The sequence below is a fragment of the Ursus maritimus genome, unplaced genomic scaffold (assembly GCF_017311325.1).
Source record: "Ursus maritimus isolate PB19 unplaced genomic scaffold, ASM1731132v1 scaffold_17, whole genome shotgun sequence".
NCBI lineage: Eukaryota > Metazoa > Chordata > Mammalia > Carnivora > Ursidae > Ursus > Ursus maritimus.
This window is the reverse complement of record NW_024424119.1, coordinates 59,208,960-59,228,469: the sequence shown is the minus strand read 5'-3', so window position 1 is coordinate 59,228,469 and position 19,510 is coordinate 59,208,960. Positions and strand designations below refer to the sequence as shown.

General features: G+C 57.6%; 1 protein-coding gene across 2 annotated transcripts in view; it reads left to right on the top strand.

The window, feature by feature from the left end:
- Positions 1–19,510, top strand: part of SEC16A (SEC16 homolog A, endoplasmic reticulum export factor) — a 32,235-nt gene that overhangs the window by 10,243 nt on the left and 2,482 nt on the right. Inside the window, exons 5-30 of one of the 2 annotated variants that reach the window (XM_040632205.1) lie at positions 2,057–2,154; positions 3,236–3,362; positions 3,854–4,025; positions 4,129–4,303; positions 5,197–5,339; positions 5,914–5,975; positions 6,084–6,222; positions 6,634–6,879; positions 7,958–8,055; positions 8,456–8,537; positions 8,747–8,864; positions 9,038–9,149; positions 9,336–9,441; positions 9,974–10,114; positions 11,097–11,210; positions 11,436–11,628; positions 12,198–12,443; positions 12,907–12,989; positions 13,830–13,973; positions 15,953–16,033; positions 16,237–16,293; positions 16,399–16,510; positions 16,879–17,016; positions 17,237–17,331; positions 17,903–17,977; positions 19,348–19,425. In XM_040632205.1, the coding sequence (XP_040488139.1) occupies positions 2,057–2,154; positions 3,236–3,362; positions 3,854–4,025; positions 4,129–4,303; positions 5,197–5,339; positions 5,914–5,975; positions 6,084–6,222; positions 6,634–6,879; positions 7,958–8,055; positions 8,456–8,537; positions 8,747–8,864; positions 9,038–9,149; positions 9,336–9,441; positions 9,974–10,114; positions 11,097–11,210; positions 11,436–11,628; positions 12,198–12,443; positions 12,907–12,989; positions 13,830–13,973; positions 15,953–16,033; positions 16,237–16,293; positions 16,399–16,510; positions 16,879–17,016; positions 17,237–17,331; positions 17,903–17,977; positions 19,348–19,425 (3,235 nt within the window). Of the gene's footprint in view, positions 1–2,056; positions 2,155–3,235; positions 3,363–3,853; positions 4,026–4,128; positions 4,304–5,196; positions 5,340–5,913; positions 5,976–6,083; positions 6,223–6,633; positions 6,880–7,957; positions 8,056–8,455; positions 8,538–8,746; positions 8,865–9,037; positions 9,150–9,335; positions 9,442–9,973; positions 10,115–11,096; positions 11,211–11,435; positions 11,629–12,197; positions 12,444–12,906; positions 12,990–13,829; positions 13,974–15,952; positions 16,034–16,236; positions 16,294–16,398; positions 16,511–16,878; positions 17,017–17,236; positions 17,332–17,902; positions 17,978–18,419; positions 19,426–19,510 lie in introns of those variants that run through there. The other variant, XM_040632203.1, reaches the window with a different exon arrangement.

Sequence of the window (19,510 nt, the reverse complement as noted above, 5' to 3'; positions counted from 1 at the left end):
GTACGCGGCTTCTCGAACTTGCAACAGAGGAGGTGTGATCGCGGATGGAGACTGTGCTGCACCGCCTTTCAGAATGTTGGAGTCCTGTTGCTGGTCCTTCGAGTCTTTGATCGCTCGTCTGGAGATGAGGCTCTGTCTCTGTGAGCTGTTGCCTCTTCAGCTGGTCTCTCTGTGCACTGCTGACCTGCACGTGGCCCAGCCTTCTAGGAGCTTTATGTAAGAAGGTTCCCGAGGGTTTAGTTCCTGTATAGCACCTGGAAGGGGAGGTTTGAAGTTAAGTATTCTGACTCAGGGAAAGCAATGGGCAGGTGATTTCTAGAACCCCGTAAGCACAGAGGTGGGTGCAGCCAGGGCACGTCTTGCCATTCCAGTTTTCTGTCCCCTCTCCCACCTGCAAGTTAACCTGGCACTTCATTCTAAGAGGCCAGAGGTGGCCCGTGCTGTTGAAAAGTCACCCAACCAGAGGCTGGGCCGGGTTGCACAGGAGTGGTTCTGTCCTCCTGCTGTCTTCACCACTCATATGTGACAGCTTGGGAGAGCAACGTCTCCTCTCTCCTGCCCTGCTTTGGTTGGGGGACCTGTGTGCATGCGTGCGTGCGTGTGTGCGCGTGTGCACATGCGTGTGCTCATGCCTGGTGTGAGCGCATCCCTGCAGGAGCTGCTTGAGGTGGGAACGTGTCTTTCATTTTTGTGGCTGTGTCTTTGCTGGTGGATGAACAGGCTTGGGTGGTGAGGGCAGCGAGGACGGGGCACGCTCTTGGTTTTGCGCTGTGTCAGATCATTGTTCTGAACACATTCGCTGCTGTGCTCAGAGTCCCCCACTCTGCAGATGGGTGGGGTCTAAGGGTTCTCCTCCAAAGCCCTGGGAAGGGCCCTTGTTCCTATAGCTGAGCCACGGGAGTGGGTGCTCCTCACCGGCCGCCTCTGCCCCAGGAGCTGTGCCAGCCAAGCCCCCAGGCTCAGCTGAGTGAGACATTCCCGAAGGGACACGAGAAAAGTCACGTTTTAAAAATCATATATTGTCCAAAATTAGTTATGAAACAAAAATGTTAGTAAGTTCTTCTAAGAATCTTACTGCCCCATTGGCGCCTGGATGGCTCAGTTGGTGAAGTGTCCAACTGTTGATTTCAGCTCAGGTCTTGATCTCAGGATTGTGAGATCGAGCCCCACAGAGTGCTCTGGGCTGGGCGTAGAGGCTGCTTGAGATTCTCTCTCTCCCTCTCCCCCTACCCTCCCCCCCCCCGTCACTAAGTGCGTGCTCTCTCTCTCACTCTCTCGCTCTCTGTCACTATTGGAGGGGGAAGAAAAAGAATCTTACTGCCCAGAAGATCTGACAGCTGACCTTGCTAAGTTCTCGACTTGTAGCTTGGTCTGTGAGGCTGGCCTCCATCAGGCATGCTTCAGGCCCCCGCCGGTCACATGTAAGAGGCTGGCGCCTGGAGCTGAGCCAGCCGGGGCCTGGGCACACAGCATCCCGCGTCCAGAGGACACGGCATGCGGTCTGTGTGGATGGGTTTGACAGCTTAGTGCGTTTTGCTCCTGCTAAGGGTGATACCAGAAACTCAAGAACCTGTTTGAGCCTTGCTGTGCAGGACACCGTGTTGAACACGCGGAGGACGGCCAGCTCTTTGGGCTCCGTGGCACTTAAATAGGTGCTTAAGAGATGAATTTCAAAGATTTTATTTATTTGTCAGAGAGAGAGAAAGAGCACAAGCAGGGGGAGCGGCAGAGGGAGAAGCAGGCTCCCTGCTGAGCAGGGAGCCCAATGTGGGGCTCGATCCCAGGACCCCGGGATCATGACCTGAGCCGAAGACAAACGCTTCACTGACTGAGCTGCCCAGGTGTCCCAAGAGACGAATTTGAATTAGCTGTGGGGGGGGGGGTCCCATCAACACCTCGTCGCTGTTTCGGGATCTTCCGATGAGTGTTTTTTCACGACCAGAGCGTTTGGCTGAGTGCCTGCTGCTCTGGCAGTCGTGTGTCCGGACTGACGTCTCGTCCCAGTCTGAGAAGCGAGTGGGAGAGTTGTTTTTAACAGCGTCTTGTGTACTTTCAGGCAAAGGTACCCTGAAGGTTACTACAGTTCCAGAAGTGGGTGGAGCAGCCAGAGCGACCACTATGCGGATTATTACCCCGGCCAGTACGATTACGCAGGTACGTTCAGGACCCTACACGGCCGACCGCTGGCGAGGCCCGGTGCTCAGCTGTGCTCTGTGATCGTGTCTTAGGAGACTTTCCTGTTTGTTAGTCCTCATGTATTTTTAATCCAAGAGCCAAAGTAGTTGAAAAAGAAGCTGTGCCTGGAAGAAATTATATTGCTGTTTTTTGTTAGGAAATTATGATTTGATTCTAGTGTTAATGTCTCTTTATCACATTAGTAGTTTCCTTTGATTTTGTAGCAAAGCGTAGTTGTGAGTAGTTGCTGAGTGGCCTTGTCCATATGTGACTACTTAAATTGACTAAAATAAAACAACACCAGCTTCTGGGTCACACTGGCCACGTCTGGCTTGCCAGTGGCCTCCCGTGGCCAGGGACCCCCGACTTACGCAGTGTGGATGTCCGATGTCCCCACTGCTCCAGGTGCTGCCTGCTGGTCTTGATGCGCTCCTGCTGCAGTGTGTGCGTGTCGGCGGCCCTGCCGCTCCCTGCTGCCTGGTGCCGGGGAGGGTCCCGGGCCCACAGCCTCTCGGGCCTCCTGGCGCGGCCGCCCCATCTGCTGCTTCCCACAGGCCTCTTTCCCTCCTACGTTTGTACTGCCGTAGACATAAACTGTGCTCACACTTGCCAGAAATGGTACTTCTAGTTTATAATGTTAAAGTATTTTTTTTTAATGTTTCGGTTTTGGAATATTTCTTGAAACTTTCTGGGTTATATTAGAGAGAAAACATACAAGGGAAATTTGTAGTCCTGGGATTAAGTGTTAAAAGGTCGTGACCATGAAAAAAATTTAACAAAGATGTCTTCTAGTGGTTTTTTTGTTCTTTTTAATCACGTGTGTTGAGAGAGAAGAACGGCCAGTGGCCATTGGGTGTTACACGTACAGGCAGGACACCGCCCGGGCCCTCTGTCTTACAGTTAACACTCTCCAAGGTCATGCTGAATTCTGGGAGGAAAGTCCAGTTCCTCTAAGAACCTGGAGGCATTCTTCAGTCCTGGGGTGGTGTGGGTTCTCGCGAAGGCCAGAGGAGTGTCTTCCCTTGCCTGTGGTAATAAAGCATAAATCCCCCACTTGCAGACCCAGGTCACTGGGACCAGTACCACTATGGTTCCAGATTCAGGGACCCCCGCGCCTGTGACCGGAGGCATTGGTATGATGCTGAGTACGACGCGTGCAGGAAGGACAGCTGTGCGTACGGTGACAGGTTGGTACGCGCTTTGACGAGGCGTTGCTCGTGGTCAGAGCTGTGCCGCCGCATCGCTGCCTCGCGTCTGTTGTGTACCCAAGCCGCAGTTGTGTTTCGGGTCCTGGTGAGCGACGACACTGGGGTCACTGTCTGAAAGAGAAGGATGAACCAGACTCTCCTGGCAGTTCCCGTGTGGGCTGTTGGAGGGGAACTGGCCTCAGCACAGGTGCTGGAAGTCGGCCCCTCCTCCGCTTGGGTCCGGGAGAGGCGTGGCCACACGCAGGGTGAGCTTAGGGCTACTTCTCCAACTCCGAAGGCAGGGATCTGAACTTGGGCTTGGGATGTGGCGCTCTCCCGAGGGTAGGCTCGGATTGGTCTTCTGAGGGTCATGACCCCCGTGGGGGGGGTGACAACGTCGGGGGCCTCGCTGTTGTGCAGCAGAGGGCCGTCGTCCTGGAGTCACCTGCCCACACTCCCCTTTTCCTCTCCTCCGTCCCTGCTCCCACCAGGCCCGAGAGGTACGACGACCCCTGGAGGTACGACCCTCGCTTCACCGGCAGTTTTGACGATGACCCCGAGCCCCACAGGGACCCGTACGGGGAAGAGGCGGACAGGCGCAGCGTGCACAGCGAGCGCTCGGCCCAGAGCCTGCGCAGCAGCTTCAGCTCCCACTCACGTCAGGTGGGGGCCCTCTTCCCCTCCTTTCATGCGTGACCACACACCCGAGTCCCGTCCCCTGTGTTCCCAGGAGTTGATGTTTCCTCTTTGCTTTGTGTTTTCCCAGAGTCAGATTTACAGAAATCACGGCGTGACTGCTGCTCCCTATGAGGCCCCACATCCCCCAGGCTCCTTGCCTGGAGATTACGCCTACGGGGCCTATGGCAGCAATTTTGGCAGTGCCCAGGGCTTCCCAGAGTACGGCTACCCTGCCGAAGCTGGCTGGCCCTCCACGGAGCAAGGTGTGTGTGTGATTGGGGCCCTGTGCTCTCATAGGTACAGAGGGATGTCGAGTCACACCGCTGGGGCAGCCTCACAAGCCTGGGGTGACAGAGGGAGTGGATTTCAGCTCGGATGGGAATTGGTGATGGCCTGGTCTGGTCTTCTCTGCAGAAGGAGGACTGCTGTTAGTCACAGATCTTATCACAGCAGCTGAGAGCTGCCCGTCCTGTCCATAGTAGCCGTGTCAGTGTGGCTCTGAGGACAGGCTCCCTGCCAGCTTCTTGGGTGCTGTGGCCGCACTGTGTTCCCCAGGGCCGGCCACTTGGGGAAGCAGCTTCACGGGAAACTCCTCATTCCCCTTGAAAAGCTCCTGTGCGTGCACTCGTCACCTGTGCCCCGTTCTCAGCTCCTCTCGGAGGTGTTCTGTTAAATGCTTTTCCTTGGAGAAGTGCAGAAGTATGTGTCCAGTCCTGTGAAAATCTCTGCACTTCCAGCATGCTGCCCTCGTCATTCTTGTCGGTGTCCCACGCTCGTCACTGCCAGGAGCCGGCCTGTGAAGGAGAGCTGGGGACGCGGACGCTCTGGCAGGACCTCCCAGCAGCCGGGCAGCCAGATACTGCCTCCGAGTAGAGCGCGCTCCGTGCACGGGGCTGTTTTAAAGGAGTTTTGTTTTCAGAAGAGAATAGTTCTCGTGTTTAACAATTGAAACATTCTTCTGACACACACCTAAGTCCTTTTTTTCGATGGGATATTTAATAACTATTACATTGCAGTTGAAAGCTGGGTCATCGTGACCAGTCTCCCTTAGGATTCCAGCTCTAGGGGCACCTTGAACATTTGTGCTGTTGATCTGGTCCAGAAGCATTAAAAAGTGACCAGCTGATTGTTTCTTTCTCACTTTATTTAAATGTAGCTCCGTCAAGACCAACTTCTCCTGAGAAGTTCTCAGTGCCTCACGTCTGTGCCAGGTTCGGGCCTGGGGGTCAGCTCATTAAAGTGATTCCGAACCTGCCTTCGGAAGGACAGCCGGCGCTGGTGGAGATGCACAGCATGGAGGTAATTGCGCGAGTAGAAGTTCTGCATGGCAGGACTGCCCCCTGCAGAAGTGACCATGGAAAGTGTTTCTCCCCGTGAATTCATAGGTTTTTTTTCTTGTGCCGGGTCGTTTCTCTCTCCTCTCAGAGGTCAGGACTTTGAGCACGTGCGTCAGGTGTCACGTTAGACTTCGTTTCATTGCGTATTCATTTTGTCTTCATTAGCGTTTCTGGTTTAGCAGGGAGGACCCTGCCCGGGTTCATCTTGTGGCTTCTGGTCACGGGTAGAGGAGCTTCGTGATCTGGGGGCAGGTGGGGTGGGGGGCCCACTGCTGGGGCCCTGGCAGGCCTCTTCTGTGCATGTATCAAAGCCCTGCCTCAGATTGAGGGGAGACGTGGTTCTTACTGCTTAAACTAGAGTTTGAAAACCACGGTGGTAAAGCAGACAGGCCCACGCTCCGCGAGGGAGGGGCAGGCCGCCCGCAAGGATGGCGTCGGGAACTTAGCCAGTGCAGCCGGCGGACGCAGGCAGGCGTTGATGTGCGCCTGCCTCCCGCGAGCTGCGCTCTCTCTGTGCCCCGCCTGTCCCGCCTCAGACTTTGCTGCAGCACACGCCGGAGCAGGAGGAGCTGCGCTCGTTCCCAGGACCGCTCGGCAAGTACGTTCCCCGTCGGAGCGCGCCGCGGCGCCCACGCGGAGGTGGCTGCTGCGCTCGGCCTCACGGAGGCCGTTGTTGCCGTGCACTGAGTGTGTGTTCTTTTTTCAGAGATGACACCCATAAAGTGGATGTTATTAATTTTGCACAGAACAAAGCTACAAAATGTTTGCAGAACGAAAATTTAATTGACAAAGAGTCTGCAAGTCTCCTTTGGAATTTCATTGTTCTCTTGTGCAGACAGAATGGGGTAAGTTTCTTGTTGACCTCTGTGTCTCCCCCCACCCCGGCCAGAGGACTTGGGTGGGATTTCTGTGCCAGGCTGTGTGTGGTGGCGAGCAGTGTCCCTGTCCAGGGGCTCGCTCAGGAAGAGTGTCTTAGTGGTGATTTGGGGAAGTGGAATTCAAGGGCATGTGGTTTGGGGTGAAGGGAGGTTTGGGTCCGCCTTTGTCAGCCTGTCAGGTCATCTGTGGTCTGTCCGTCCTGCTCCTGGCTGTGTCATGAGCAGTGGCTTGTGCCCGTGGGAGCTTAAGGTGCTCCTCTGAGGAGTCCTGTGTGGGGCCTCACCTGACCAGGACTGGGCCCGTCCCCGCTCCCCTGCAGTAAATTCTGCGTGTAGTGAAGCGCTTTGTTCTCCTTCCTGCTCCCGCGGCCCCTGCAGACCGTGGTGGGAACAGACCTCGCAGAGCTTTTGTTACGAGACCACAAAACCGCGTGGCTTCCTGGGAAGTCACCCAACGAGGCCAACCTGATTGATTTTACTAACGAGGCTGTGGAGCAAGTGGAGGAAGAGGAGTCCGGGGAAGCCCAGCTCTCATTTCTGACTGACAGCCAAGCAGCTAGCAGCAGTGCTCTTGAAAAGGAGACGGAGAGGTTCCGGGAGCTGCTGCTGTACGGCCGCAAGAAGGTGAGTCAGCCGCGAACACACGGGTCGCCAGGCGGACCCTGGTGTGCACGGCCCTGCTCTCGGGAGCCATGCACCTTGACTGCGACCTCGCGCTGGCGGACTCGTTCAGTGAAGAGTGTTTGGGGTCCAGTGTGTCCGCTCCCAGCAGCAGAGCTGTCTTCCAAGGGTTGCCAGGGTCAAAGACCTGCCTGTGCTTGGCCACACCCTTGCTGTGTATACGTCTCAGGGACAGACCGGTGTGCAGGACGGAAGTCAGACTGTTCTCACACAGTTAGGCATGCGTTCCCTGTCTCTTCAGCAGGGCGGGTGCGGGGTGAGCGCCATGCAGCGGCCCACCACCAAGCCCTGCAGGGCACGGAGAGGGCATGCACTGGGGAAGCTCCCCGGGCTCGTGCAGACTGGTGGGAGGGCTGTGCCTGCGCTCTGGTGGCTGGGGTCTCAAGGGCCTGGAGTTCTTGGTACTTTGATGTCGTGATACGCTCCGAAAGCTTGTATTTGGTAAACAGTCTTCACGTGGACATCTTGCAACAACAGATGGGAATTGTAGGATCGGTCAGGTTTGCTTACCATTTCTCTCTACCGCGACACGTCCATCTCCTTGAAGAGGCTGTCCTCTAAGTGCCCAGATGACTCTGGACACGGGGGGGGCTGTGTTGAGATGGTGCTGGTGGAGGCCTCGTGTGTCGTTCTGGAACTGGGGGTGCATGCCGGTGGCATCATTTGCAGCGGCAGGGACAGTCGGAGGCGGCAGGACCGCTGCTTGCTTGTCTTTATTGCTTATCCGTGTGCTCGATGCGTTCGCCCGCTGCCAGCAGATAACAAAGCAACGTGTGTCTTCGCAGAGCCGCTGCCGCAGCGACTTTTCAACTAGGGTTGATTGGGAAGAGCAGACTTCTCCTTCGTGTCAGAGCCGGGCGCGTGTATTGGCGGGCCCCGGACTCGCGTGTTCCTTCATGTGCACTCTGGCCCCCTCCCCCACCCCCCTACTGTGCGTCACGACACACGGGCTGTTGCTTTCGTTTGTGTATGTCCCCGAAGTTGTTCCGGTAACTCAGGTAACCGCTGAAATGCTTTACAGGATGCTTTAGAGTCTGCGATGAAAAACGCCTTATGGGGTCATGCTCTGTTACTTGCAAGTAAGATGGACAGCCGGACACACGCCCGCGTCATGACCAGGTGGGGAATCTTGCTGTGTAGACTGTTTCTGGCCACGTCCTGCTGCTTGGTCAGCTCTTGGAAGCACAGTGACCTGCAGCCCTTGTCGCAGAAAGCCGGGGAGTGTCCTCTGCACCGTGCTGCTGTCCCACTGGCACGGGCTCACTGGGCCCTCTTCCCTGGGCTTGCACCGTTGAGGGCTTTGTGAACATTTTATTAGCTGCGTGTTTTCTACGTTCTGTGAAACTACTATGAATTCTTCATCTCTATTTTCTCAATTCCTTTGTTGAAATGCTGGGCTTTGTGCACTTTGCCTGGGTCAGGCACCCAACGGTCATCAAAGGGCCAAGATGAAACTGGACTTGTTTCTGTTTGTCTTTTAAATAGGGCGACTTAGCTTTCTCTCCTCATATCTGCCTAGGTTCGCCAACAGTCTTCCGATCAACGACCCTTTGCAGACAGTGTACCAGCTGATGTCGGGGCGGATGCCTGCTGCGTCCACGGTCAGTGTGCAGGGGCTTCCCAGGTCCCCGCGGCCCGGCTCCCTGTCCAGGCTCGCTCCTCTGAGAGCTTGCCTCCTGGGCCGCGAGGCCTGCACTTCTCTTGTTCTGGCTTCTGCGTTGTGCTCTTTGAGTTCACCCGTGACGAGATGAAAGTCACGCTGTTTTCCAAGGATATGGGTTTATCTTGTTTTGCTTTTTTCTGACCTCAGTGTTGCGGAGATGAGAAGTGGGGAGATTGGAGGCCACATCTTGCTATGGTTTTGTCCAACCTGAGCAGCAACGTGGATGTGGAGTCCAGGGCAATGGCCACCATGGGTGACACTCTGGGTAGGTCAGGTGCAGGTGTGAGCATGGAGGTGGGGGCCCCCGCATGCTTGGGCGTATGGAGGGCCACGGGGCTTTTCCATTCGTGTGGTCTCTCTGGTGTTTCCTGTCCACATGTTGAGATTTTTGGGAGAACCCGGGGTCACTGAGTCTTGGCCTGCTTTATGTCTCCTCAGCTTCGAAAGGTCTCCTAGATGCTGCGCACTTCTGCTACCTCATGGCCCAGGTCGGACTGGGGGTTTATACAAAGAAAACCACAAAACTTGTCTTAATTGGATCAAACCACAGGTGAGGAACGTCGAGGTTTCTGTTTTCCTTTAGAAAGGAAGTATCCTTCTACCAGCTAACCCAGAAACGGCGCTCGTGCACCTGGCAGCGGCAGCCTCCTGTCTGGACCGCGTGGTGCTGACCACGTGCCGTGACGTGTTTCTGGGTGACTTGCTTAAAGATTAAAATGACTTCTTTCCTCAATAGTTTGCCGTTTTTAAAGTTTGCCACCAATGAAGCTATTCAGAGGACAGAAGCCTACGAGTATGCCCAGTCTCTCGGGGCACAGACCTGCTCCTTCCCCAGTTTCCAGGTAAGCTGGAGCCACGCTGGTCCATGGTGTGGACGAGCAGGTGGTCAGTGCCGGCCAGTCTGTGGTTGTTGAGGCCTTCTGAGTTCTTACACAAAAAGTGATAGTGTTTTTGGAAATCTTAGGGAGACATCGGATCTGTAATGCTTGAGCCCTATTGAGGACTTTCTTTGCATTTAAAATGTTTCTTGAGTATTTGGTTTCCGGTACTTTCTGTCCGTGGTTTTCGGTGTCGTGGGGAGAGCGTTATCTGACCCGGGGGCGTGTGGGTGTAAACATCGTGTAGCGCAGCGTTAGTGGGGACGGCCGTCTGCCACGCTGGCTGGCCCGGTTGCTCGCGGTGACGGGCCCCGCCTGACCAGCCTGGGAAGTGTGCTGACGAGGAAAAGTGCATTTGTAAGAAGCTTAGTTGCAGCTTTCATCTGAAAGCCTTCGGGAACTGGAGTCAGTGCTGTTGGGTGGCCTTGGGGGGCTGTCGGGTGAGGTGGGGGCTGGGGAGGCGCGTCGGGCCGACCGCTGCGCTCCCTTGCCCCAGGTGTTCAAGTTCATCTACTCCTGCCGCCTGGCCGAAATGGGGCTGGCCACGCAGGCCTTCCACTACTGCGAGGTGATTGCCAAGAGCATCCTGCTGCAGCCCCACAAGTACTCGCCCGTGCTCATCAGCCAGCTGGTGCAGGTAACGTCTTCTCAAACGTCCTTCCAAGGCATTTGCCCCATGGGCGCGTCAGGATCACGGGACTCGGGGACTGCGCTGTGACCGTGTAGACGCTCGGGACTTCCTTCTCAAACAGCTTGAGGAACTCAGGTGTTCTTGGGCGGGCATTGGATGTTCTGCGTGTTAGCTTAGGAAGTTTTCAGAGACCTCACCCCGCTGCAGAGGGTGGGCCGTAAGCTTTGAAGGAAGAAGGACCCCGTCTCCAGGAAACTCACCGTGGGGCAGCTGAATCCAGCAGTGAACGGCATGAGCTTCCGGAGTCCCGCAGCCCGGGTTGAAGTCCTGGCTGCTCCAGGGCCAGTGCCGGTTTCTAGCTCTGTAGAGCAGACGCTGTGTGAGCACCCGCAGGGGGAGGCGAGGTGCGAGCGGGACGGGGACGCCGGCGTTCCCCTCCCCCCCGACCGCCATGCTGGGACATGCGCTCGCGTGATACCGGAGCAGGTGTCCTGTGGGACGTTGTAGGTGTCTATGAAAGCAGAACAACTAGCGAGTCCTCTTCCTGCAGCGTCAGCAGCTGTGTACGCAAGGCCAGCTGGTCGCATCGGACCCTGTCCCGCACTGTCCCCGTGCCTCCCACTGCCCGTCAGAGTGTGTGAGGTTCTGGGTGCATTCAGCATTCTGATCAGGAAAACCGAGTCCGTGTAGTTGATGACAGGGGCAGCGAAGTCCGCTCCGGAGGGTCTGGGTGCTGGCAGCCTCTGGGCACATGGGCTGCAGGGCTCGCCGGAAAGAATTCTAAGTCTCAGGCTCCCTTTCCGATGACTCGGCAGTGCGTGCGAGGTTCAGGGCAGGTCACCACATGCTTCAGAAATCCTAGGTGGTAGAAACTGTCTCACGGACCCTGAAGGTGCTTTTTGTATCGCGTGATGGTAGGTTTCGAAAACACGGTCTTCCTCATCACGCCAGCTAGTAACAGGGCCCTTTCCTCCCTGTGTGTGTCCAGATCGCGTCCCAGCTGCGCCTCTTCGACCCGCAGCTGAGAGAGAAGCCGGAGGAGGAGGCCTTTGTGGAGCCTGCCTGGTTGGTCCAGCTGCAGAGTGTGGACAAGCAGGTCAAGGTGTGAAGTGCTCACTCAGTCTCGGGACAGGGCGTCAGAGACGCTGATAAGTGTGGTTCACACCCCCATCGTTTCGCACCAAACATGTTAGGTGTGAATAGTAGGATTCGAGGGATGTGCACGTTTGTTAGAGTGCCCACACTCCCAGGAGAGGGAAGGCGGGTCGGCGGGCCTGAGCGGCGCAGTGCCGGGCTGTCGGAAACGCATGCTGTGTCTCTCCCTCAGGAGGGCGCCGCGGTGTGGAGTCGGGGCGGGACCTTCCCCCAGCGCTGTCCCAGCACCCCGAGCTCAGAGGCGGGTCAGTATGACGGGCCAGCACTCTCCCAGCCGGGGGGCCCGGGCACCGGCAATCCGCTGCTGGCACCGCCTGTGCCCAGCGCTGAGCACTTTGGCCAGGGGGTGCGGCTGCTGCCTTCAGGTGAGCCCTGTGCCGCTGCAGAAACAGCGGGCCTCCCCACGCCTCCCTCGCGGCCACTGCTTCCAAACGTGGCACGTTGCCGCTTTGCCCGCGGGAGGGTGGAGGGCACGTGTCTTGCCAGCATGTCAGCCCTCACTCTTCCCATGCTTGCTCCCCTGTTTCGTCTCGTGGCCTTCAACATCTGTCTGGGTGGGTGGGTGGCCTGCTGAGCCCGGGGACGGGGGCGGCGGCGAGGGCTCTGTGAACACCAAAGTCTCTTTCAGGCAGCTGCTCCCCGGGTTGTGTTGGGGTTTTGCTGGGGGTTCTGGCTCTGGGCCCCACGTGACATTTAATGATGTCCTCCCCTTGTCCCTAAAAAGCATGTGTTCTGCTTTTCCCCAAACCACTGATGCCCTGGCGCTGTCAGCACTTTCTGCTCTGATGATTGGTTCTCTTAACCTGTAACGAAAGAAATGTGGCCGCGCAAAAAGCCATGTGATAAATGGTTGAGCGACCGCCGGTTAGCTTCTTCAAGTGCCCGGAGTTCGTACCAGTACCGCAGCCTTCTGTTCTCCGCTCTCTTGGTGCAGCTCCGCCGACGCTCCCCGACAGCCATCCGGCCCTGCCCGCCAGGGTGCCCTTGTTCCCGGTGCCCTCGCCCCCGGGCCCTGTTGAGCTGGGGCCTGGCTGTGGACCCTCGGGGGCTGCCCTCGGCTTTCCGGAGCCCTCTGGGCCTGACCCCGTGGCTCCGTACGCGGCTCCTGGCCTGCCACCTGGCGCACCATCTCCGCAAGAAAGTGAGCACGCGCCCCAGGAGGCCCGGAGCCAGGACCCAGGTAGGTCTGCTGCGGTGCCGTCCTGAGACCACAGCTCTTGGGCTTGGCATTTCTGTTTGTCAGCGTATACTAAGGGTTCTGGAAGCCGTAGGCTGAAGGGCTCATTGACGTCAGTGCTTTCTTCAGGGACTCGGCCGCGTGTTGGCGTGCAGAGCGCGAGTGCATGTCTGGGTGGCGGGCTGGCCTTGAGGTGCGCCCAGGCCGGAGCCCGCTCCGCAGTCCCATGGGGGCCTCTCATGCCTGCTGTGGGCCTGCCTGGCTCTGTGCTCTCGAGCAAAGCAAAACATACACGCGGCTTTCAAAAAGAAGCGATTTCGAGAACATTTCCGGTCTGGGACTCTGAGCACCGTGGTGGGAGGCCGTGGCCCAGCGAGAAGCTGTGCTGTGTGGCGAGCGTGTCACGTCAGCTCTTGTCCTGTGTCAGCGACACAGAGACCGCAGTGGCCCTCTCTTCTGTTGACAGGGGTGATGCCACCGGAGGTGCTTGGTAGAAACTCGCTTCTGGAGCTGAGAGAAGAGGGTCTTGGCGGAAAATTTGCTGATCTGGTACTCTCCCATTCCCCCCCGCCGCCGCCGCCAAGCTCTTTGTTTTACATAAGTTGTGTTGATTGGGAAATAGGAGAAGAGCGAAAGCCACAGAATTGTCCTTTAAGCTGCTCCTACAGCAGGGAGTGCTCGCGAGGCGGGCGAGCGCGTGCGGAGGGAAGGCGGTGGGGGCTGTGGGGGGGGGGCGGCTCGCTTAGCGCACAGACCGTCCCTTTAGGGAGGCTGACTTCTCCAAAGCGGAGAGGCTTCCCCTGTTCTGCACCCCCCTCTCTGCTGTAGGATCCCTGAACCTCACTGCTGGTCTGGAAATCCTCATGGCGTTTCTCAGACGCGTTTGGTAGAAAGAGCACATCTGCTGCTCTGCTCCCGGCAGGGAGGGACGCGTGCTTTTCTGTGCAGTGTGTCCCGCGGCCTTCTTTCCACAGACCTGGCCTTCGTGGGCACGCTGTCCTAGGCGCTTGCTGCAGTTCAAACTTCGTTAGGGTTCTACCGTGGAAATACTTTATTTTCATGTAAAATAAGAGTTTATGGAAAACAGAGTCTTCACTCGGCAATAAGCATTTTGAAAAAAACAAGTCTGTGTTTTAAAATGTCCCCTCCCCCGTGTCCAGTGTCACAAATGCACACCCCTTCTTCCAGCCCAGTCGTGCCCAGTGGACTCCAGCGTCCCCATTTGGAGTCCTGCCGTGCACCTCGATACGGTTGCTTGTGAGAGCAGGCCGGAGGCAGGGGCAGCTGTCCCCCACCCCGTCCTCACTCTGCTCTCATCACTCGCTGATGTTTTAAAGGCTTCTGGGGAGGTGCCCTAGGTGAGCCTGCCCCCGTGTTGCCTTGGGACAGGGCTCCTCCATGATGTCACAGGACTCCGAGGTCCCCCCGGGGTGGGAATGTGCTGGCTCCAGTGTTCTGCAGCCACCGACGTCCACTCCCGAAGCGAAGAGACCTGCACCAGCAGCCAGGAAAGAGGCCAAGGAGCCCAAGAAGGTGACACACGGCCCAGCTCCAGCAGGGTGGGGGCCTGGGACCCGGGGAAGGGGCGCAACTCCCACGGACAGCTTTCCTCTTACACTGGCGGTGGGACACAGGCATTCAGCTGTGCTGAGCATCCGGCGAGGTGCTCGAAGCTCCATGAGTGTCTGTGTGTCCGTGTCCCCACATAACCGCCGGCCAGAGCACAGTGGGAGCGGGACCAGGAGGCCCGTGTGTCCATGACCTGTCTCAGAACTTCCTATGAAGGAGGCTAATCTTTAAAAATCACTGTGTCGTAGTGTCTTTTGTGTGTAGATGCTACAAATTTATTTATCCTTTCTCCCAGTTTAATGGACATTGGCTTTTTTTTTCAGTTTGGGGTTATTATGTAAAAGCCATACGAGTGTTCTTATCCGTCATTTGTTGGCGAAAGCACTCGTTTCTTTTGGGGCGTGCCTAGGGCCCAGGACAGCTGTGTGTCCAGCATGGGAAGGTGCCACGAGGCAGTTTTCCTGGACGGTTGTGCCAGGTGACCTTCCCCCAGCAGAGTCAGGCCCGGTCATTTCTCGTCACCGGCCTGGCAGTCCTTGTCCCTGCACGCACAGGGTGGTTGGATTTCACCACGGCAGCCTCTCGGCGGGGGTTTGTGGCACTTCCTGGTGCTTTCGCTTTGCTTCCCTGACAAGCGAGGGCGAGGGTGCCGAGCACCTTTCTCACGTACCTGTTACCGCCTGTGTGTTTCCCTGTGTGGTGCTGGCTTGTGTCTTCTCTCACTTGAATATCATGGCCACACGTCCTCCGTGAGATGTGTGCTTCACCTGTATCTTCCCCCAGTCTGCAGACTGCGTTTTTATTCCCGTAACGTTGGCTTATGCAGGATATGTTCTTAATTTTCATACAGGTCAGTGTATTGAATTTTATTTAACCGGTAGTATTTTTTTTTTTTTCTTTTTGGTAAGATATTTATTTGGCAGAGAGAGAGAGGAGGAAAGCACAAGCAGGGGGAGCAGGAGAGGTAGATGCAGGCTCCCTGCCGAGCAGCGAGCCCGACGTGGGGCTCAATCCCAGAACCGGTTCTGGGATCATGACCTGAGCCGAAGGCAGACACCTAACCTACTGAGCCACCCAGGCGCCCCGTGTCTTTTCTTTTTTAAAGATTTATCCATTCATTTTAGAGAGAGCAAACATGGGGGGAGGGGCGCAGAGGGAAAGGGACACTCAAGCAGATTTCCCCACAGAGCCCGACGTGGGCCTCAATCCCACGACCCTGAGATCATAACCTGAGCCGAAACCAAGAGTCAGAGACTCAAGTGACTGAGCTGCCCGGGTGCCCCTTAATGGCTAGCATCGTAAGGAGACACAAATTTAATTCAGAGTGTGCGTGAGCCTGAGCTGGAATACGACACTGACCAGTCACGAGCACGCACACCCCTGCTGCCCTCTGCTGTGGAGCTCAGAGCGGCGGGTTTGAGAGCACGTGCACCTGCTGCTTCCTTGTTTGTCCGTGTTTTAGTTGAAGTAAACGTCCCTAATCCCTAAATTCTCCCAGCATAGGACACGGGCAGGGGACCGTGGGGGTGCCCACGAGGACATTCCCAGTCTGCTCGCCACTGCTCAGTCCGGGAGAATGCCAGAGGCTGCCATTCTTTCGGCATTTAGACGGGAAAACCTCCAAAAAGCATACTGTTCAGATGTTTTAATTGTGGTAAAATACACATAACGTGAAACTTACCATTTTAGCCATTTTTAAGGGTACGGTTCTGTGGCGTTAGACACACGCACCCGTGCAGCCGTGCCCTCTGCCCGTCTCTGGGACTTGTCTTCTCAGGCTGGACCTTGGTCCCCGTTGTTCACTGTCCCCTCCCCCTCCCGCATTTGTGGGTCTGACCTCTGGGGCCTCCTGGGAGTGGATTCTCAGGGTTTGTTTTTCTGTGCTGAGCTCAGCTCACCCGGCACCGTGTCCTCAAGGTGCTTCTGATGGTTTTTACATTTAGAGTGGCGAGTCCTGGTTCTCTCGTTGGCTCCCTGGGAAGAAAAGGACGGAAGCTTATTTGCCAGACGACAAGAACAAATCGGTGAGTGTCGCAGAGCGCGGCCCCGAGGGATGTGCGGGTTCCTGTGCGCGATGGTCACCGGCGCAGGCGTGCACAGCGTGGCTCTGCTGCCGAGCAGGCTGGGGGCGCGTCTCCTGGAGGCCACGGTGTCAAGAGGAAGCAGGCGCTGCTTTGGCTCAGCTGTGTCTCCTGACGCCTTCCGTCATTTTTCACCATGGTTGCAGATCGTCTGGGATGAGAAGAAGAACCGATGGGTGGATGTGAACGAGCCAGAGGAGGAGGTAAGTGAGAATTGCTCGCGTCTGCCTCACTGGCCCCGGCTCCCCATGCCGTCCCTGCGGCTTTGGGTCCGCAGGCGGGTGTCTGAGCCGGCTTTCCCTCCACAGAAGAAGGCTCCGCCCCCACCACCAACCTCGCTCCCCAAGGCTCCACTCACTGCACCCCCCGGTCCTGGAGGGCCCCCGAGGGCCTCTGTGAACATGTTTTCTAGGAAAGCAGGTAACAGTCAAGCCAGAGATTAGAGTTGGTTTGAGAACTTGCTTGTGCTCCAGGGGTACCAGAGCTTGGGGACTGTAAGTGTGGGTCAGATGGCAGTCCGTCTGTCTGCAGAGGTGATCCTTGTTTTCTGCGGGCGAGTCCGCAGGGAGAGCTCCCCTTCTCTAGAGCACGAGAGCCCTGCTCAGCCGCGCCCCAAGCTGCTAGCGGGCAGCACGGCACTGGTAGCTTCGGTGTGCGGGGCGGGCATCTCCCCCAGGTGGCCGCTGGGCCGCGCTGTGGGAGAGCTGCATCCCCGCGTGCTCAGGGAAGGGGGTGGGGGGGTGGTCGTACGGCGCACTGACCTGAACCTGCCGTTTCTCCCGGCGCAGCTGGAGCCAGAGCACGCTACGTGGATGTTTTCAACCCGGGGGGGCCCCAGCGGAGTGAGCCGGCTCTCGCTCCAGCAGAGTTCTTTGCTCCTCTTGCCCCGCTCCCGATTCCTGCTCACTTGTTCGGACCAAACACAGGTAGGCAGTACGCGACCTCCTGACCTCTGACCCCTTTCCAGAGAGCCTCTGGCTTTAATCTCCCTTTAAGAAGAGTGACCCGGCCGATGTGCAGAGAGCCGGGGCTCATCTGCTTGTTCACGGACTCCTTTCCCTGTCCCGCACGAACGGGACAGTGGGAAATGAAAGGGCAGCAGTGTTTTGGATGGGATGACAGCTTCCTGCACCATCTCCTTCACAGACGCAGAGGAAGCTCCGCCTGCAGAGGGGGCTGGCAGGGAAGGGCAGGCGCCCGTGGGGGGTCCGGCCAACCCAGAGCCGGCCTCGGAGCCCCAGGTGAGTGGGGCCACAGGACAGGCAAGAGGGCAGTGAGGGTTTGCCTGGCACCCCACCCGGGAAAGGCGGCCCTGACCTTTGTGTCAGGCCTGTTGTGCACCCAGGGGCCGAGCCCGTGTCTGTCGGAAGTCTCTCCCTGAACAAACGCCTTCGAGATGCGGAGTGCGTGTAGGGTACGCATGCGCGTGGTAACTGTCTCCCTGACGTCTAGTCGGGAGCAGGTGCTCTCTAATTTCTGTAACTTGCACGTAAACTGGGCTCACTGAGAGTACGGCGTCTGAGGCGGACAGCGTGCATTGTGCCCTGGTTCCCCGGTTAATGGACTGCTTAGCATTAAAGGGGTCACGTAACTCCTCAGAGCCTGTTTCCTGCTCTGAAATGGGATGACGAGGCCATCGCGGGGCCCAGGGTCTGTGTCCCCAGAGATGGGCCGTCCGTCCGCGGTGGAGCCCATGGGCCCCGCAGCTGTCCAGACGGATGCCTTACGCGGAGTGGAGCGCCTCAGGGCCGGCGGGGGTGGTCCTGTGTCGCTCCGCCTGGCGTGGAGGGCTGCATGTCGTCTTCTTCGCAGGTGTTCAGCTCGGCGGTGGCGCTCCCTGGCCCTGAGCTCCCACCCGCCCGCGAGGACGGCTCCCAGGGCGGAGAGGTAAGGTGCTCCTGCCAGAGAGGACCTGCCCCAAGGCCGGGCCCAGCACTTCATTCCTGCTCTTGTCCAAGTGGCTCTTTTTAAAAGCGAGTGTTGACTAGTCAGAAAAGGCAGTTGAGCAGCTTTTTAGAAGCTGCCAGGTGTCGTGTTCACACGACAGACCGTCCCATTGGTCCGTGCGGAGTTGCCGGGGACCCCGCGTCGAGCAGGGCTGGCGCGCACACGCCCCAGGCTCCGCTCAGCACGGCAGGGCCGCCGGAGGCCCCAGCTGGTGGTGTTGTCTTCATAAAAACTGTCCATGAAAGTAGGTGTTTTGAGCTCCCTCTTGGCTTTCCTCCGTTTGGTCTGTACTGATTTTAATGGCGTCGCGGCGCTCTGGGGTTAGGCGGCTCGGAGCGGCATCGTGCGTGCTGACCCCCCGTGTGTTCTTGCTGTTCTGTAGCTGTCGCGCTGTAGCTCAGTGAGCTCGTTATCACGCGAAGTAAGCCGGCACTTTTATCAGGTACCTGTGGCCGGCGGCTCTCACCGGACGCGAGTTGAACTGGGTCGCCTTTGTGTTCCTTCTGAGAGCGCTGTGCTGGCTGGCCGTCGTGCCCTTGTCACTCACGCGGCCCGCTGCCTCCCCGTCCCCCTCACGCCAGAGGATGCAGTGTTCCTTTCTCCCAGGGTCCTCGGGGGGTCGGGAGCCGTCCACGTGCACTGACGCGCACGTGGACCCCAAAAGGTTCCTAGTGAACGAATGCAGTTTGTAATTGTGTTCTTTCCAGATTGGTTTGTCCACACGGCAGCCGTGGGCGTAGCCTCACCGTGTGTGAGTGGGCTTCAGAAGCCCGCCAGGGGCAGGAGGGACTTGTGTTCTCTGACCGAGCGCGAGACGGCGTTGCGTAGGCCTGGCAGAGAGCGGCGGGCGGCTGTCCTTTGGCCAGTCTGGGCGGGAGAAAAAGGAATGCGTCATCTTTTATGTGTATCGTGGCACAGCGTTTCCGTTGGCTCAGTAGAAGGCTTTACGTGACCTTTTTATTTGCGTACTAAAACGCTGGATTTTGTAGCTGGATACTGGAGTCTGAAGTAATCAAAAATGTCTACTAACTGCTTCAAGCCGACGCTAACGGGCCGTCTTGGTGCCGTGCACTCCGCGTTCCTGCATGTTCTGGTTTTAAGGCATTTCTCTCTGCATGCTGCTTCATGTTTTCCCATTTTCCTGTGAACCTTGGCGTAATTAAATCCAGTGTTGCGAGAAGTGTCTGCCAGCTGCTTCCGTGGCTTACTTAGAAGCGCTGTAAACGGTTCCCGGAGACCAGTGTCTGTTCAGAAGGGGAGCAAAGCGCTGGGATGGCGCTGTGTTGACGCGTGCTCTCTGTGGTTCCCAGGCTCCCAGCGACCACCCCCCTGCAGGGGGCGCTCCCGGGGCAGCCGTGCCCTTCTACAGCCCCGCTCACTTCGCACAGGTCAGTGCCCTCCTGTCCCACAGCCCGCGCCCCCACGCGCACCGCGCCTGGAGACCCTTCCCCCTCCTCTGCTCCCCCCCCCCCC